Source organism: Crocodylus siamensis, chromosome 4 (genome assembly GCF_052110815.1).
Source record: "Crocodylus siamensis isolate JL-2025a chromosome 4, ASM5211081v1, whole genome shotgun sequence".
Classification (NCBI taxonomy): Eukaryota; Metazoa; Chordata; order Crocodylia; family Crocodylidae; genus Crocodylus; species Crocodylus siamensis.
In genome coordinates, this window is record NC_143398.1 from 61040430 (window position 1) to 61058444 (window position 18015).

At 36.7% G+C, this 18015-nt stretch overlaps 1 protein-coding gene across 3 annotated transcripts in view; it reads left to right on the forward strand.

Annotated features, from left to right (window-relative positions):
- The window catches only part of SLC16A7 (solute carrier family 16 member 7), a 165071-nt gene that overhangs the window by 78744 nt on the left and 68312 nt on the right, over positions 1 to 18015 (forward strand). For all 3 annotated transcript variants that reach the window (XM_090042416.1, XM_090042417.1, XM_090042415.1), the window contains one exon: positions 17623 to 17865. In XM_090042416.1, coding sequence (XP_089898542.1) covers positions 17652 to 17865 — 214 coding nt within the window. In that variant the 5' untranslated portion in view covers positions 17623 to 17651. The remainder of the gene's footprint in view (positions 1 to 17622; positions 17866 to 18015) is intronic.

Below are 18015 nucleotides of genomic sequence, written 5' to 3' on the forward strand. Positions count from 1 at the left end.
AGTGTAAGGCCAAGGTTCTAGGCTCTCCTCAGGGTTTTACTTGATCTCTCGCATTTCTCAGTAAAGTGTCCTGTCACCAAGCTATGGGGTAGACAGAACCAAAAGCACTCCCCTGGTGAAGCTGAATCAATCATGAGGGAGCCCAAAGGGAAAGATGTGTGGACTTGGGAGCAAAGGCTGGCAGTTTTCATTGTGGCTCAGTCAAGGTGTCTGCTTCTGCTTCTACTTCTGTCTCTCTGCATTAGATAGACATCAGATAAATTTCATCAACCTTAGAAGGTGGCAATAGCATCTAAAATCTGTATCAAGTGATACTTATGCCACTTTACATGCTCTAAAAATTATAGCAAAGAGGTGGATCCATTGTAGATGGCCCTCTTCACCTCTGACTTCTATGACATAGTGCTTTTCTAGTTCTGTTTTGTTTTTCTTCTTTGCAGTGTGGGGAGGGAGGGAAGGCTGGACGTTGTCCCAAGAAAGGGAAGGAAAATGAAAATGGTACAAGTGTGTGGGGGTGTGTATACAGTAAAAGCTGCGTTAACTGGAATTTTACTAATGAATACTCTATTAACCGGAATTCAGTAGATCTGCGTGGGGCAGGGTAGGCTGCCGCTGTGGGCGGGGCCAGGGTAGTGCTGGGTTCTTCCTGGCAGGGGTGGCTGTGCTGCACTCCAGGCAGGCGGCAGTGGCACTGGGACTGGCCTGCCTCATTGTCTGGGATGCACATGGCACTGCACTACTCCTCACCGCTTTCAAAACAGCACCAGCGAGGCTTCAGGAGGCACATCCCAGCCCTCACCCGCAGCCCATCCTTATCCCATGCACAGATAAAAGAAAATAGATCGAAAGAAAGGTATAACTCTCAGATAACCAGAATTTTTAGATAACTGGCACCCCCCTTACTCCACTTATTCTGCATAATAAAGCTTTTACTGTATATATGTGTGTGGGGGGGGGTGTATATATATATATATATACACACACACACACATATGGGGGGGGTGTGTATGTATGTATGTCTGTACATATATATTTGTGAACATCTGGAAAGACAAGTTTTTCAAGGCAGAAATGAACTGGGAATAAATGTTGACATTATTACACCTTTCTAAGATAGTAGCTTCTAATTCAGCTAGTGCCAGGCTACTTACTGGGAAAGTGATATAACCCTAAAATGGGTCCTAAGGCTCCAAACCAGCAGTGAGTGCTCATGGACAGACCCCTTCACTGAAATGTATGTAGGAAAGGAAGTGCCCATACATTCTATTAAAATTTGAAGTTATTACAGTTTAAGGTTTTAGTAGCTTTAAGGCAGATATATATATTTTAAAGGTTATATTTAATATATGTGTATACTAAAATTGGGATTTGGGTATATAAAGAAAATGATTATTGCCTTGTGGTTTGAAAGAGCAGTCTTCAGTGGATTATAATGCTTTCCAGTTGTGAATACAGGCATTTTATTGTATATATTACATTGCATTGTATTCTCAGGAGCCTTTCTGATGCAAAAAGCCTTCTATTATAAACATCTTTGTTTTACTGTTTGATATACATAACAGTGTGTGTGTGTGAATGTATACGTATAATGTACAACTTTTTACACATTATGCACAACTTCATGTATTAAAATTCTGATAATATCTTGTTTTTGTGTGTAGGTTGACCTTCAGTAGAAATTATAAAGAAATCTATGATAGTACTCTGTACATGTATCTATGTGTCACTTTGGAAAAGCATGACTCATGACTTCTTGCTTCTGAACTGATTAAACTTCTATCCTGAAAGTGACAACAGAGTCATTGTACAGATTGATGCTCTCAATGTCCTACATTCAATAGAGTTTACTTTTGATTTATTAAGCTTCCAGGTAAACATGATTTACTTAGTCTCTTGTGAAAGTATTTTCACCATGCCCTTTTACTAATTGGAAGCATGCAAATATTATAATTTTATTTCTATTCCCTTCAAGTTTACGATACATGATCAAACAAAATGTATTTCAGTTTATATTACAGCTATTGTGTTGGTTTTCTGAGGATACTGATTGTTTTGATCTAGATATTTCAACAATTAGAAACAGTAGTGAACTTGTTTTTCTACATGCAATTGCACTTGACAGAAAAATAATCTTCAGTGCAAAGTTTTTCCTTTGATGATACAGAAAAGTGAATACTGACACCTGCAACAAAAGCCTCTTTATTTTTGTTTGTGTTTTGCTTATTAACAAAGAAGGTTTGAGAGGAATAAAGTAATCTGATGATTAGTATGGTAACAGATTAACAGATGATAGGGTTTTACTGCAGATTGTGGAAGTTATTTCAGAGTAACCAGGCCATTTTTGTGTAATGAACTAATATTATGCCCTGTTCATGTTTATATTCTGCCAAAAAGAGGCAATTTATTAGCTAAAAAGGACTACTACAGTAATGAGTAGGTTTCACATAATTAGCAGGCTGCTCCTCCTCAGAACTTCAATGCACAATTTTGCTTTTTAAGTTAGAATGCCAGTTAAAGACAAATGCATGTCAGGACGTATGTGTGAGGTAAAGAGGTCTCCTTTTGTCTGCTTGTTCCAAAGAACATTATCATATTCATAACAAGCTATGAGGTTGTATGAACTCTAACTAAAAAGCTATAGAAAAATAATTGTAAGGAGAATACTGACTGTGGTTTCACTGTAAACTTTAAGGAGAGAAGATTTAATTTGATCACCAAAGGCTGCTATGCCCAGTAAAAGTACCTCATAATGAGAGGAATCAGGACTCATGGTAGAGGTGATATCTTTTATTAGACCAACTAGAGATAATGAGAGGGTTATTTCATGGGTAAGGAAGGGGATTCAGATAATTAATCAGATGTCATCCTTGTCAAAAGGGTTTAGCTCTCAACTTGGCTCTATTTGTTGCCAGGCTTGCTACTGAGTTTGTATGTAATCCAGTCCAATTTTTTGTTGTTGTACCATGTCTTCCTTTGATGCCTCTCTTTCTTGACATACCAGTTCCTATTATAACCTTTTCTAGACTCCTTCCTTGTGTTCTCAGAATGTGCCTTTTTCACCATTTGCCTCAATTCAGACTTGGTTCCAAGTTATAGAGCACCCGTTTCTTGGATCTTTTTTGGGCTCCAGGAAACATTCAGTATCCTTCCTTAGCACATCATTGCAAAGGCTTGTAATTTTCTCTTCTTCGAAAGCATCCACCTGCATGTTGTTGTCATCCGTATGAATGTTTTCTTTTATTAGTCATCTGTCTACTCATTCATATCACTTTCAAACTCTCAACCATTGTGTAAGCTTTACCTAACCCATTTCTGACTTCATTTATGGATTTATTGTCTTCTATAAAGATTGCACCCAAATATGTAAAATTTGAGACTTGCTTTAAGGGCCCTTCATCTGTGTCAACTGTGTCAAATAACTTCTTCAGTTATTTTTCCAGTGTAGTCATCAGGAATGTTAACCATGATGCCATGTCTTTTCTTGCCATAACTAATTTCTGACTAGGTCTTTGAGGGCTCATAGGATAGTAATAGTCAACATGATATCATTTGTATTGAACAAATTACTAGCCTTCTGCCTCTGACTCTCAGACCCCCTGCAACTGCCACTTGTTCTTTGTGTGTGATCAACTGATAGATTTTGAAGAGTGACAGAGACAGAATTAAGCCTCAAAGTGCTCTCCGTACTTTGAAGCATTCTGTCAATCCAGTCCAGGACTCCTGACTGTGGGTTTCTGTCTTCTATATAGTTTATGCAGCAATCACATGTGGTGAGAAACACATCTCAAGCATGTCCCCCACTGAAATGAAAGCTATATGGAAGTTGACAAAACAGATACAAAGCTTGTCTAAACTCTCATCCTTTCTCCATCACAGTTCACAAATGCATCATCTGTTTTCCTATCCCTTTGCCCTTTCAAAATCTTTCTTGCTTTGTTGTAATCTCTCTCTTATTCTGTATTCTTTCCAGAACGGTCCTTAACAGTATTTTGCTTGAATGAGACACCAGTGGAAACATGTAGTTGTTTGAGCAGTCCTTTGGATAAACTTGTTTTAATATTGATACATAAAGGAATATGATATGGTTGCCTTTCATAAAAATATGGAATTAAATTGAGATTCTGCAACACCGGAGCTTAAGGATTTAATATGTTCAGTATATCAAGATGACCTGGAAGAGACTTCAGTACAAAATTATGTAACATCTCTTTTATCCTTTTGAGGTTGGTCATCCTTCATATATACTCAGCCAAGGTCACCAACTCTTCAGTAGCTGCTTTAGACAAAGATTATGACCTTAACATTGTACACAGCTCTTTCCCTGCATTTCCTGAGGATTTAGCATATTACAGAATTTTTAAAAATGTACACTGATATTGTTTTTTTTACATAATCTTTGGATATTCTATAACAAAGTTTAGAGTTTATCATAAGGAAGCAGCTTATTACCTTGTCTGTAAAACCGTTAGAACTGTTAGAACTCTCTCTGAAAGATACAGCCACATTATATGCTCATAGAAAAATGGGTCTTCTGTTAGTAAAAACTTCCTCCTCTACAGAAAAAGGAGGTTTTTGATCTCCCCAGGTCTAGTTTTTTACAATAGCTGCAAAGTACACAGTATTTGATTTAACCTATCTTGTTCTTTAAAGTTAGTTTGTATATACATTGTGGGGTCAACTTACTAACGCTTGGACAAAGTACATAGTACATTAGAATTAAACATCCTCTTTGGAAGACAAACACAATCATATGTTTTTCCTTCCTTGTAACTTTTTATGATTATAACCTTGTCAGTGTCCTTATTTTATTAGTTTTGGCACACACTTCAAATGAATTATTTTATTGTCATGGCTCAGACTGGACAAACAAACACTATTTTTGTACTTAAGTGTCCATCTCTTTAGCTGTCAGTTCCAGGTAACACACCATATAAATAAAAGTAGTTATTTTACATTCAACATAACTCAGTTAAGAAATATCGAAGCATATATGCAAAGAAAAAATATATTTATGGGCTAGATATAATAGTCAACAAGTCTATAGTGCAGTTATTAGGTGATTGGAGATACTGACTTGGCCAGACAAAAGATTAATAAAATGGCAGGTGTTATATTAGCTTGTTACCATAATAAGAAAATGTTATAAGTGAACCAACCATTTCCCACTACTATAATAAAATGTTTTGGCATTTTACCACTCTTCCAATTATTTTGTGAGGTCACATCAGTTCAGCTGTCATATGTATTTCTTCTTTTTTGGAATATTTCCCACCTTCCCTGGTATCAGTCAAGACAGATAGTAAAATATGTCTCTGTACTATATTTGCAGGAATATGCTGTATTATTTATATTATTGTAAGTTTTCTATATCTCTCAGTTAAGCAAAATACAGACTTCTCTGTTTTAGGAACTCAGTGGTCATATTTTCACTGGAAACAGAACAACATATTTATACTTTTTTAGCAGATTTGTATTAGGTTTTCAAGTCAAGTTATTTACACGATTTTAATTGTCATATAAATAAATGGCTCACTCTGTTATATCTGTCTGATCTTATGATAGCTATGCTACCTGGTTCATTTTTTTCTGATCAATACCGTCTGAATTCTGTTCTCTTTAGACTGTGTAATATTGCTCTTCCTTTGTAGAAAATTTTAAGTAATTTATTTTTAAGATGGCTTTCCTGATGGTAAGTTTTTGATGGTTTGTACATACTGATGATCTTTTTTCCCTATAATTTTGTATTACTTTCAATTCATTTATTGTTTCTTCCTTAATGTTTTTAGGTTTTCTGATGACTTCATTTAAAACATTCTACATATTTAAACATTTTTACCAGTTCTACTGATTCCCACTCCCACCTCCCCCATTATATTGCAAATAAAGGATTTTTTTCCTCCAAATCACTAAATGTTTGCAAACCAGTAGAAAGATTCAGAAATGACAACTGTTTAAGTGTTTGTAGTTTTGTGGTTATCTTATAGCTTTGACCTATAATTTGAATCCAGTCATGTCCTAAGAGAGAGAATCTAGTTCACTGTACCTCCTATTACATAACATGAGTAATAGACATTTAAACATTACATAGTAATATCTATTGCATTAACTACAAGAGGAAAATAATGAATGAGCAGGGAGACAAATGCCTTCGGATGCAGATGTAGTTCTTAATCTGGATTGCAACCGGGCATAGAAAGGAACTCTTTGCCTATGTGCTTAGACAGGATCACTTATGAGCAGGTGCAGAAGCACATTTTATATGCCTAAGAAATCTTTCAGTCCAAAGTGTAACCACTGAATTAATATAGGTGCCTAATACGTTTTGTGGCCACTGGATTGAGGTTAATCTAGATTGCTTTTTGGAATATAGGCAACTACATTTCAACTAAGTCTCATTTTGGCACCTATGTGTCCAATATAGATTTTACTTTCTATCATTGTCTTTCAGAGGGAAAACATACAGATAGTTTATTCATGCATCATTGTTTAATAAAAAATAGAAATGAGAGATGATGGGCTGGATTTTAATCTCAGTATTGCTAGTGAAAGCATAAAATAAATGCTATAATTTTTAGGGAGATTTACTATAATATGGGCAGATCTACATGTGCATTAAGATGCTTTTTCTAATGTGCATTAAATTTAGTACCTCCAGTGTGAGATAGTAAGGACATGCACATTAAATTGACTTAATGTACAGTAATGAATGTGCATAGTTTTTAAGTGGCACTTAATGTGCAGTAGCCTAATTTACTGCATATTAGCGTAATTGCATGATTTCTTACATGATGCTTTAATGCACAGTAAAATAGGATACTGCGCATTAAAGCACACGTGTAGACACACCCTGTGTCTGGGATCAGGGGTGGAATCTATTGCTGCTTTATAAGAAAAATATTAAATTGATATGTATGAACATGTGTTTTTTAAGTAAACATTGGACTTTTAAAATTACAGATTTATATATAAAAATAAGTTTGAAACATGAAAGTTCTCTTTTAGGAAAACTATTCTTTGCTGGTGCTATAGGTGAAAGTAATATTCTCTTTTATCCATAATTTTGCAAATGCCTCAATATTGAGAAAATATTGAAATGACTGATAGTGGAAAATTATCTGCTTTGTAAAGACTTTGTTATACATTTTTCAAACAGCATATAGGTGGCATGGACAGGTGATATATTTTATTAATGCTGACTTGAAACTTTAGTTCTTTCACTATATAATGCTGCAACACCTACCTCTCCCCAAAAAACAACTCCCACATTATTCCAAGGGTATAAATAATTTTTTCAAAAACTATTTTAAGTCACTTCAATAATCTTGGGTATTTTTTGTTCTAGCAAGTCAATCGCATCTCAAGAAGCGTAGTCTGGTAATAATACAAAAAGATGAGCAGTATGCATGCTTCAAAACAAGTTTGTGAAGAGTTAAAATATTAAGTTTAAATTAGCTCAGTGAGTTTTCAAGACTCCAGCTATCATAGTTAATGATGCTGGAATAATACCAGAATGGTATTTAAAGAATGGTAGGAAAGATTAGAAATAGACTTATACGTAGATCAGAATTTTTGCAATTCAGACAGCCAAGAGTTTGAACTGTAAAGAGTGGGGTTAGCTGATCCTATTTAAGCAAGTTTTGTGGAAAGCTTGATTAGTTTGAATTATTCCAGAGTCTGGCAAATTTTGAGATGGATTTGATCAACTTGTTAAAATGGATTAATTCTTCAAACCTGACCACTGACATTTCCAATTTAAAAATAAACATTTCATTTGGATACATGAAATCCAATTTAGTTAGGATATCAATTTTTAAGTCCATAACATTCTATGTGCTGACTTTTCTGAATTAAATCAGTATTGCAAGTAATTTATGGCCTTCATATCTAGTTGTGGAGATCCACTTAGCAGAATGTGGCCATAATCCTGAATGTAATGTGAAAATGAAAGGGTAGGTGAAACCATACATTTTATAGATCTACCCAAAAAAAGGTCATTCTTGAGACATGATCTGCTCAATTCAGTATCTAATACTTGAGAATTTTCCAGTTCATGGTAAGCAAAGATTATAGATTTTAACTGAAAATCATCAAGCTCTTTTCCTGACAAGTTAATCTCTTTTTATGAGTTATGTAAAAATGTGTGGCCAAAATTCAGCTAAGTTTATTCATGATTAACTTGTGATAAATAATTTTCAAAGTTTCTTCGGTGCAAATACTGGAAGAACATGACGCTACTTGCATATGAAGTAGAGTGAAAAGAAAACCCAACAGAATATAATTAAATTAATAAAGATAAATTATGCTTTTAGTCATCTGAACTCTGACTGAATGAATGGTGACAGCACTTTTATTCTTTGCCATCCTTGCTTAATGTTTGTCAGTGATTTACCTTTTTCCACTTTTTGTTTTTCAGAAACTGTCCATTTGTATGCCCTCTGTTCTCTTTTCACATTTAATTTAACACTAGCTGTGAAATCCTGGCCTTACTGTAGTCTGTGACAAAGCTCCCACTGGCTTCATTGGGACCTGAATTTAAATCTAAATCTTCTTTCCATTATGTGGGTGACACTGCTTGATACATGTTACAAAATGTCTAGCTATAGTGTTGTAACATGCCATGCAGATGTACTATTACTTTGATATTAATCCTGAAAAGAATCATGAAATACTGCTATAAAACAGATCCCTGTAAAAAGACCAAGATGTCTCCTAAGAAATCCCTTTTCTCCTATAAGATTTGGATACTCAGCAAGATATAGCAGTCCAGCAAATATATATGTTTTCAATAATGCTTTTACATTACTTTAGGGATGATTTTCATGACCAGAATTTGATCTCACAGACTGAGTCTATATGAGATGATGCATACACAAGTACTAAATGACTGTGCATTAACTGGCATTAGTGCACAGTAGCATCCCTGCACAGCTTCTTGGTGACACTGAGTGTACAGTAGCTCATTACTTATGTAGAGTAGCTCGCTATTACTATGCATTAGCATTGCATCACGCTTTGTGCTGTGCAATGTTACTGCACATTAGTAATGAGCTACTGTTTAGTCAGCCTCATGCAGACGTGGTAACAGTGGTGTCACAAAACTGATTTCCATTTCCACTGATTTCCACTTCAAATTTAGTTCCTAGTTCAGTAAAGTACTTAAGCCTGTGTTTATGAGCTTGGCAAACAGTGAAGTAATTAAACCATGTACTTAACATTAAACTTGAGATTAAAAGCTTAACTGAATCAGAGGGTTTACAGTTGAGTGAACGGCATTTGATTGACATTTGCCCATATACTTCAGTGGATTTCAATATTGTGCTGAGTGTCCTAATCAAGTCTAGGCCTGACATCAGAGTCAGGTAAACCCCAATTCTAAGATCTTAAATGGAGAATATAAAATTTTGATGTTTTAAATGGAGAATGAAGTGAAATATTCACTTTACCTTGGTTCTCTGAACAAAGATGAATTTTGCTTAATATTAATTGAACATCTTGACTTTTAATGTATATTGAATATGGATTCAATATTCCCAATATCACAAAGCATTTGCACCTTTAATTATCCTTGTATACCTCACTGAATTGGATTCTTCCTTTCACTCAATGATTGCTATTCTGAGGACCAGCACTTCTTCCCCACATCAAGTCCATAAATTCCCCAAACAGAAGCTTTTATTGGTTTGGGACTTTTTCCCTTTGCCCATTCCCCTAGCCCCCTTCCCACCCCCTTCTTCCTCTCTGGGTTGGCATTAGGGGTGTGCGAAATGGACAGTATTTGATTCGGATTTGGATTCGGCCTTATTTAGGGGACACTGATTCAATTCGCTGATTCAGATTGGTGTCCCTATTTGATTCGGCTGAATTTGAACCTGAAGATTTGATTCTGATTCAGAGAATCAGCGATTCAGTCATAGACACAGCTTTATATGTTTTTTCTATGTACCTTGAGGTACTAGGCACAGCTCATGAACCGCTGAGATGATGGGGTGGATGGAGTGTCCCACAGGAGTACGGGGTGGGTGGGGGGGTGCTGTGTGCTCAGCAGTGGACCCGGAAGTCAACCAGAATTACTTCTGGTTTACTTCTGGGTCTGCCGCTGAGCATGTGGGGGGCTCCCCTGCCCCGAGTCCCCCCCGGCTTGGCAATCAGCCATGGGGGGACCCTGGATACCCCCCCAGATCCAGGGGGCACCAGCTGCTGACTCAGTGGGGGGGGTGTCCCCCACATGCTCCATGGTGGACTGGAAGTACTTCTGGTCCACTTCCGGGTCCTCCACCGAGCATGCAGGGGATCCCCCTGCACTCCAGTGGGACACTCCATCTGCCCCACAGTGTCAGCGTTCACAAGCCACGCCTGGTGCCTTGAGGTATGTAGAAAAAACATATAAACCTGTGCCTATGGCTGAGTCATTGAATCTATCCGAATCAAATTGGAGGCTTCCAATCCGATTTGGAGAGAATGGGTCTCCTGATTTGATTCGGAGATTCAGCCGCTGAATTGCGCTGAATCTCCTCCGAATTGAATCAGTGACTGAAGCTTTGCACAGCCCTAGCTGGCATATGTGAACCTGGCTCTGATAACATTCTGGAGGGCTACCTAGAAAACTCTTCTTTTTTCCCTTCATTTATAGATGGGGTGAGCTGCAGACTGTTAGAATACTATGCTTTGGATGGGTCAGGAGGTGTTATTTAAGCATAGTGTTTGCCAGGACATATTTATATAGTTATTGCTACAGCAGGATAAGCAGCATAATACAAAATTCATTGTATAACAAAGCATATAATGTGTGTCCGTGGTATGTTGCATATAATTGGTGTGCTGTTTAATATATATACAATGTATTTATAATTGGTTTGCTGTTTATATGCAACATAATTGGTTTGCTGTTTATTTTACATAGTATATATAATATGTAAAATATATACATATATAATATGTAAAATAAACAGCAAACCAATTATATTGCACATACTAATATTGCACCACCAATAAACAGCACACCAATTGATGTGTGTGCGCGCGTGTGTGTGTGTATGTATAAAATAAAAGTAAATATATAGGACAATTCTCTTTAAAAAAAATTCTGTCTTCTTTTGTTTTGTTTAACCTCAGATGCCTTTAGTAAGACTTTTGAGTCTTCCTTGCTGTCGCTGTCTTAACCACTAAAATGCAGAACTGCTTTAGTATTAGATAACACAAGTGAGTGCAATAATGTTACATAGAATGTGGTCTCTTACCTATTGTTAGCCACTGGTGTAGAAATTAGTGGAGTCTTGTTATTTTCTTAGTATAATTTGTTTTATTTGCACTGTTTGCCAGTACTGGAACAGAATTGGTCAACCAGCATGCAGGCAATTTTCTAAGGAATCATAACCAAAATACCAATGATTAGTGCTTTAGAAGCACCTTTTTGCAAGAATAATAGATTATAACAAAGCAAAGATGGTAAAGAGCATTTTTCCTATTTGCAACCGTTTCTCATCCCCCTACATTTCCTCATCTCTTCCCCTAACAAAAAAAATTCTAAAACTACTGAAAAGTCATCATGAAGTAACTTGTAGAAGTAATAGAACTGGTATGTGCAACAACAGCACACGGTGACTCCTCTATAACTATATACCACAAAAAGTCTAAACAATGTATTGCTCATAGCCCTCTAAAAGAAAACGAAATGTAATTTCTGCATCTTTTATACATTTTTATATATTGCAGAATGTTTGTAATCATTTGGGGGGGGGCAGCACAACCAACAGACTTCTGATTTCATTTGTAATAATGTGACACCTTTGTTTAGGATTTAAGCATACTATTAGAGTATTCAAATCACTATAATTCAAATTTCTTTCTCACGTAGAATGCAAGTCTATAAACAGGCTGTGAAGCAGATCCCTGTACAAATGAATTTGAGTTGTACTCTTGAGGTAGTTAGGTGTTTTAAAAGTCCTACTTTTAACTCACAGTTAACTTAAACAACGGTATTATCTGAGCTCTGGCACTGAATTATTTTGAGACTTGGGCAAGTTATTTAACCCCATCTTATATTAGTTTCCTCATCTGTGAAAGGGGATAATAATGCTTAATGGATTCACAGGGGTATTAAGAGGCTTAATTCATTTATATTTATAAGCTCTTTATGGTCCTTGGCTTATCCTGCAGGTTTGGAATGCATTATACATGTGCCAAGTATTAATGCTATTCTATCTTAATTAAGAACAGCCTTTTTTGTCCCAAATTCTATACTCCATAGATGAATAGCTGCAGAGTCAAGTGGTTATATGACATATTGAGGGCAAGAAAGATGCAAGCAGAGAAAAAATGATTTACGGTTACATTCACAGGAAATCAAAACTACAACTCACCATAAAAGCAGTCTCCCTGTAAACATGAGAAAGACATAAACCTTTTCAGGATTTTTTTTTGACAAGCTATTGTACTGAAGGTTGATTTTGGCACTTGGCAACTCCAGAATATTAATGAAGCATTGGGAGAAGAGCAGTCAAAACAGGCTGATCGTGATTGACTGAAATCTGCAGTGCATGGTATCAAGACACATTATTTGTTTGTGGTAGTTGTTCTTACTTTGACCTTGGAGCTGTAGCTTTCTGTCTTTCCTCCAGATGTGACATTCATTGACACTTACATTCTGCATCTAAAGCCATCTCTATGTATGGTTTTCATTTGCCCAACTGGTTTTCTAATTGTCTGGAAATTAGATTCTAGTCAGAAAAATGTGATCTAGGTAATAAATATATCGGTATGTAAGAAGTGATATTTTTAATCTATTTGCCCATTGTGTTTCCTTCCCATTGATTTGTTACCTAATATGTGCTTCCCCCATTATGGCAAGCTGTGCCCCTTGTGCACTGCCAGAGTAAATGGGATTTTGGGGGGAACTAGAAGGAGCTTTGAGGACAGACTCTTCCTGTACAACCTGATTCAGGGCATGGCAAGGCTGACCAACTTCTCTGTAGCTGACAGTCTTATGGGGGAATTGAGATTGATGGATCCACTCAGGTGTGGCTGTAGCCACTATTCCCCTATTTCTTTCCTGTCTGGATGGCAGGCAGCATTTTTCACCCATTACATCTCTTGCAGAAGTAAAGCTATGAGCTGTTCACACTTTCTAGCTCTGTGTGTCTGATAGAAATCCACATGACTCTGATTAGATACACAGAGTGTGATCTTTATTTACAGTAAGGTCCCTTTATACTATTCCGGCAGCACACACTTTGGGTGGAAAGCAGGCTTTGGCAAACACATGCTTGCTTTTCATGTTCTTGCTTCTTCCCTTTATCCTGCATACTTTTAAAAACACGCTTAGAAAGCATGAGAATTATTTTTTCTATGATTCCTCATCCTCTTCTCCAGTCAGCCACATTTTCATATAGCATTTATTGACTTCTAACAGACTGCGACCTTGACTATGCGCTGGCTCCAGTGGTTACAAACACTTACATACCAGTTATTCACAGCCCATCTTTGAAGGCACTGTTGTGTCCAGATGCCTCTGGGAGGAGTTTGGCCTCAGAGAGATGAAGGGAAAGTTTTAAAAGATAAACTTGCAGCTTTTAGCTTCCAGAAAGGTGTAGGAGATTTTTTGGGATGTTGGGATAAGCACATTACCTGAATATTTCTGCCAAAATGATTGATTTTGTTCCTTCCCAGAGTGCAAATATGGATTTTTCTCCCTCGTCTTCTCTTATTAACTGGAGATAAAATTGACAAGGTTGGTTTTTTTTTCCCCCCTCAGGGTTGTAAAGTGATATCAGAGCAGAGTAGATACTATTACTTGTTCTTGTAGAACCAGTAGGAGTGGTGAGTTACAATGGGCCAGACACATATCTGTCACATTACAGAATCTGGCATAGGCACACATACTTTTTCTATTATGAGACTGCTACAGGCTAATTATCTAGTAGGCCATGCAGCAGTAGCTGAGTAGGATGCTCAGTAGCTGAGTGGATCATTTCACCCAGTTCACCTTTGGTTCACTCAGAGGCTCACCTTTGGTTCACTCAGAGGCTCTTGCAGGGGAGAAGGCAAATACAGTCCTGTTCTTGGTGGAGAAGACAAGGGCATGGTGCTATTCCCTGGGGGTTTCTATTTCTGTTGATTTAAAAAAACTATTTTTACTCAGTATCTTCTAAGAGACATATTTTATTGTTATGAAAAGAAGACTTTCCCAATCATAAAATCACTTGAAACGGTTACGCTTTGATCCTAAGCCTGTAATGTTGTTTAGGCAGCATCAGTAAAATTTTAATAGGGATAAAAATGCAGGTACACGAACATGAAGCATTTTATATTCAAACTGATGAAATATGAAAAAAACAAGGTCATGTCTAAACATTTTCATGTGGTTTTATAGGATCTGAGCTAACAGTATTGCAACAAAACAAGTTAATCTATCTGCAGTGGTAAAGTTTTCTAAAGCTATCCTGTAGTATACGCTCAAGAGGTAGGGTCAGAAATTACACATAAATCAGTGTAAGTGATTGGAAATTGGTTCAAATCTAGAATACAATATAAGTTCAGTGCACATAAACCACTTTCAAAATGGTCAGAATGGATTTAAAATGAACTGCTACATCCTGGATGGATGTAGTATCAGACTTAAGTGATTTAGGTTAAATCCGTTTATTGAATTTCTGTCCCAGATCCCCTCCAGATTCAAGTTAACTCACAGTCCCCCAGCATCCCAAGATGCTTTGCACCTCCCTCACTACTCCCCTCTTCGCAGAATGAGTGAGTTAGCTGTGTCCCAAGCTGTCTGTTCCAGCCCAGCAGGGAGGCATGCTCTAGCAGTCCTCCTCCCCAGTTTCTGGCCTGGGTCACTTCAGAAATGTGGTTGCATTTTCATAACCAAAAGTGAATGTGCATTCATGCATTTATCAGTGCAATCTATGCAACTTAAACTAGCCTGCAAAGATTGAATAGATTCAGCCTTGGGTTTTTTGAATGTCTGTACTTGTCCAAGTGGTCTACTGAGAGGCATGAAGTAATGTATTTCATGGTAGTTTATGTTTGTTTCTTGATGCTTATAAGGGAATAAGTTAGTTGCTATGAATTTTGGAGGACCAGGAGAAACAGTGTTTTTGAGATTCTGAGGTTTCTCTCAGTTTATGCTGTACGTGTGTTCCTGAAAACTGGTGCATAACTCAAATTCACTTAAAGGGAACCCACTTTACAATGTAACAAATAGGGATATGTTCCAAGACCTCAACAGTACTAAACCCAGATCCATTTCTACTACTTTTACAAGACAATTTTGGTACTCACCAACAGCAGACAGTACAGACAAGCACAGGGTGGTGGTGAATGTTTCCATAATGGGGGTGACAACTACAGAAACACGTCACAGGCAATGGGAGAGGAGCGCAGATCCACATAGGAGACTATATTTTGGTTTGTGTCACTCCCATAATACACTGCACAAAGCAGCTGACTGCAAGCTTCCACGATATCAATTGCATAAGAGTGAATTTACCTTGCATACAATGAATTTTTGGAATAAAAAGAGTCATTGCATAAGAGCAAATTTGCACATACAGAACCTGCATAGAGGGAAACCTATATAAGTGCTTTGTGTCCTAATTAAGGTTTAAGTATTTTGTGAAAGTCCAGTCTTAACTGGAAAACTGAAACCAGAATAGCATTCTATTGTCTAGAGTCTTTATTTTTTCCAAGTATTAGAACAAGGACTGAGGATTCTTCTTGAGCGTATGTATAAAAGGATTTATGTCCTGTATATATACAATAGATACCTATTCCTGCCAGAAGTAGGGCTGTCTGATGTGATGCAAAAGCCAATTTGTCGGGGCTTTTCCAAGCTTGCATAGAAGCCAAATGTGGTTTTGCTTGATTTAGCCCCATAGTTTTCTGCTGTTATAAAGGTGATGTTGACAATCAGCTTCAGTGAAGTAGAGAATCAGAGAGCAGGGACTTTATATATGGGCTTGATTGGTGATAGATAACCTTAAAGGCAACCCTGTGCTAGTTTTCTGATGTACACTATATACAGTACTACATGTCCTTTGCTATGAGAGTACTCAAATTACACTCCTGAGAGATTAATTTAAGCTGACACAGTTCATATTTTAGTTTTTATTAAAGGCAATCATATCACTGCCACTGCTAATACAATTTTCAATGAGACATCTGAACAGTCCATAAGTTACATGGGGAAAAAAATCACATGAAGGCTTACTTACAATCTTAGGCATTACAGAAACCTACATGTAATCATGGGTCCATGACTCCTGAGTGCTGGCATGGGAGGGGACCAATTCAGCTTTCCAAATGGTGAGATATCTAAACAATCACAGAAGGGGAGGGCAGAGCTGGTTGCTCTCATATGATCTGGAAATGCATAGAGATGAATACATTTGATTACAAATGCAATGTGTAGAGCTGGAGGACACTACATTGGGCAGGACTGGAAAACTGCAACATATTTTTCACAGTCATCAGTTGATGTCTATACAGAACGCAGCTAGCCATTAAGACACCAGGGTAAAGAGCTAAATATCTACCTTGATTAGCTAAGATCCAGTGGATTTTGATGTGATCTGTCTGTGAATTTTTGGGCTCTGTAGCATTAGCACCTCTCATTTGTTCCATAAAGAGAGAAGGAAGTGGTGTCTCTGCAAGACATAAATTCTGAAAACTTTTTTTTATAGCAAATCATCATTTAAAGGCCAACTGTTAAAACACTGAGATTTTTTTCCCCCTATGCTAGCAGTAAATTTGGATTTTTATGACTGTGCCACCTACCAGAAGCCTATACTAACCTCATTCTGCATATGTGGGCAGAGCAAAATATTACAATTATACTCGATGGTGTTCACCTCACAGAAAACCTGTTTTATTACAGTTTACATTTGTACACACTTGAACAGCTAATTTAGAGGTTGAAAATTTAGAAATAAATGCATAGCATGAGGTCATAATATTTCTTTTTTCTGAGAAACAGAGAAACGGCAAATTTAAATCTTAATCCAGAACCTTCTGTTTCAAAGATTCTCACATAATAAAACTGAAAATTTGGGAAATTGTAATTTATTAGCAGCTATTAACCAGTTCACTCAGAAACTTGTGAATTTTGAGTAGATATTAATACAATGGCATTTACATATATATATATATTTTTTTTTATATATATATATATTTTTTTTTTATATATATATATATATATATATATATATATTACATTTGCTTTAAGGGAAAGTTTTAGTTTTTGGTATTGTTTTTACCTGTGCTAGCATTTAAATGGTAGATCATTCCTGAAGACAATAAAGCTATGTCAATTCATGCACAGTCCAAAATGTCACTTTCCCATAAGTGATTAATTACAACATACAACCCTCAGTGACCGGGATCAGTGATCTGTAACAGTTATAACATACCCAATGTGATTCTCCAAGTCACTATTGTTAATTTTTTGCGGGTGAGTTTTTTTTTAAACCTAAGCATTGATGTTGTGACTTCCCATTAATTCTACGGTTTTGTTATTATGATTGTGCTTTATACTACATTCTATTTATTTTTGAAGTCTGTTATTACTTACTACAGGCAATGTACTAAATTAAAAACCTGTATTTTTTTCTGCTTTTCATTTTATAGCTTAGTTGGAAAACAGACAAAGCTTGAAAATGCCACCTGCAACAACAGCACCACAGTGTACACCCCCAGATGGAGAATGGGGCTGGGTGGTTGTCTTTGGGGCCTTTATCTCCATTGGATTTTCCTATGCATTCCCAAAAGCCATCACAGTGTTCTTCAAGGAGATTCAGGAAATCTTCCACACATCATACAGTGAAATAGCTTGGATATCATCAATTATGTTGGCTGTCATGTATGCAGGAGGTAAGGAACTTGAGAAACTTATAAACATTACAGCTTTTTCAGGTTTTGTATGGTCTTAAATTGTAAAACCTGGAACCGAAGAAATATTGATTTAATCATTTAAGGTCAGAAATGAAGGGAGAAAATCTGTACAAAATCTGACATAAATTG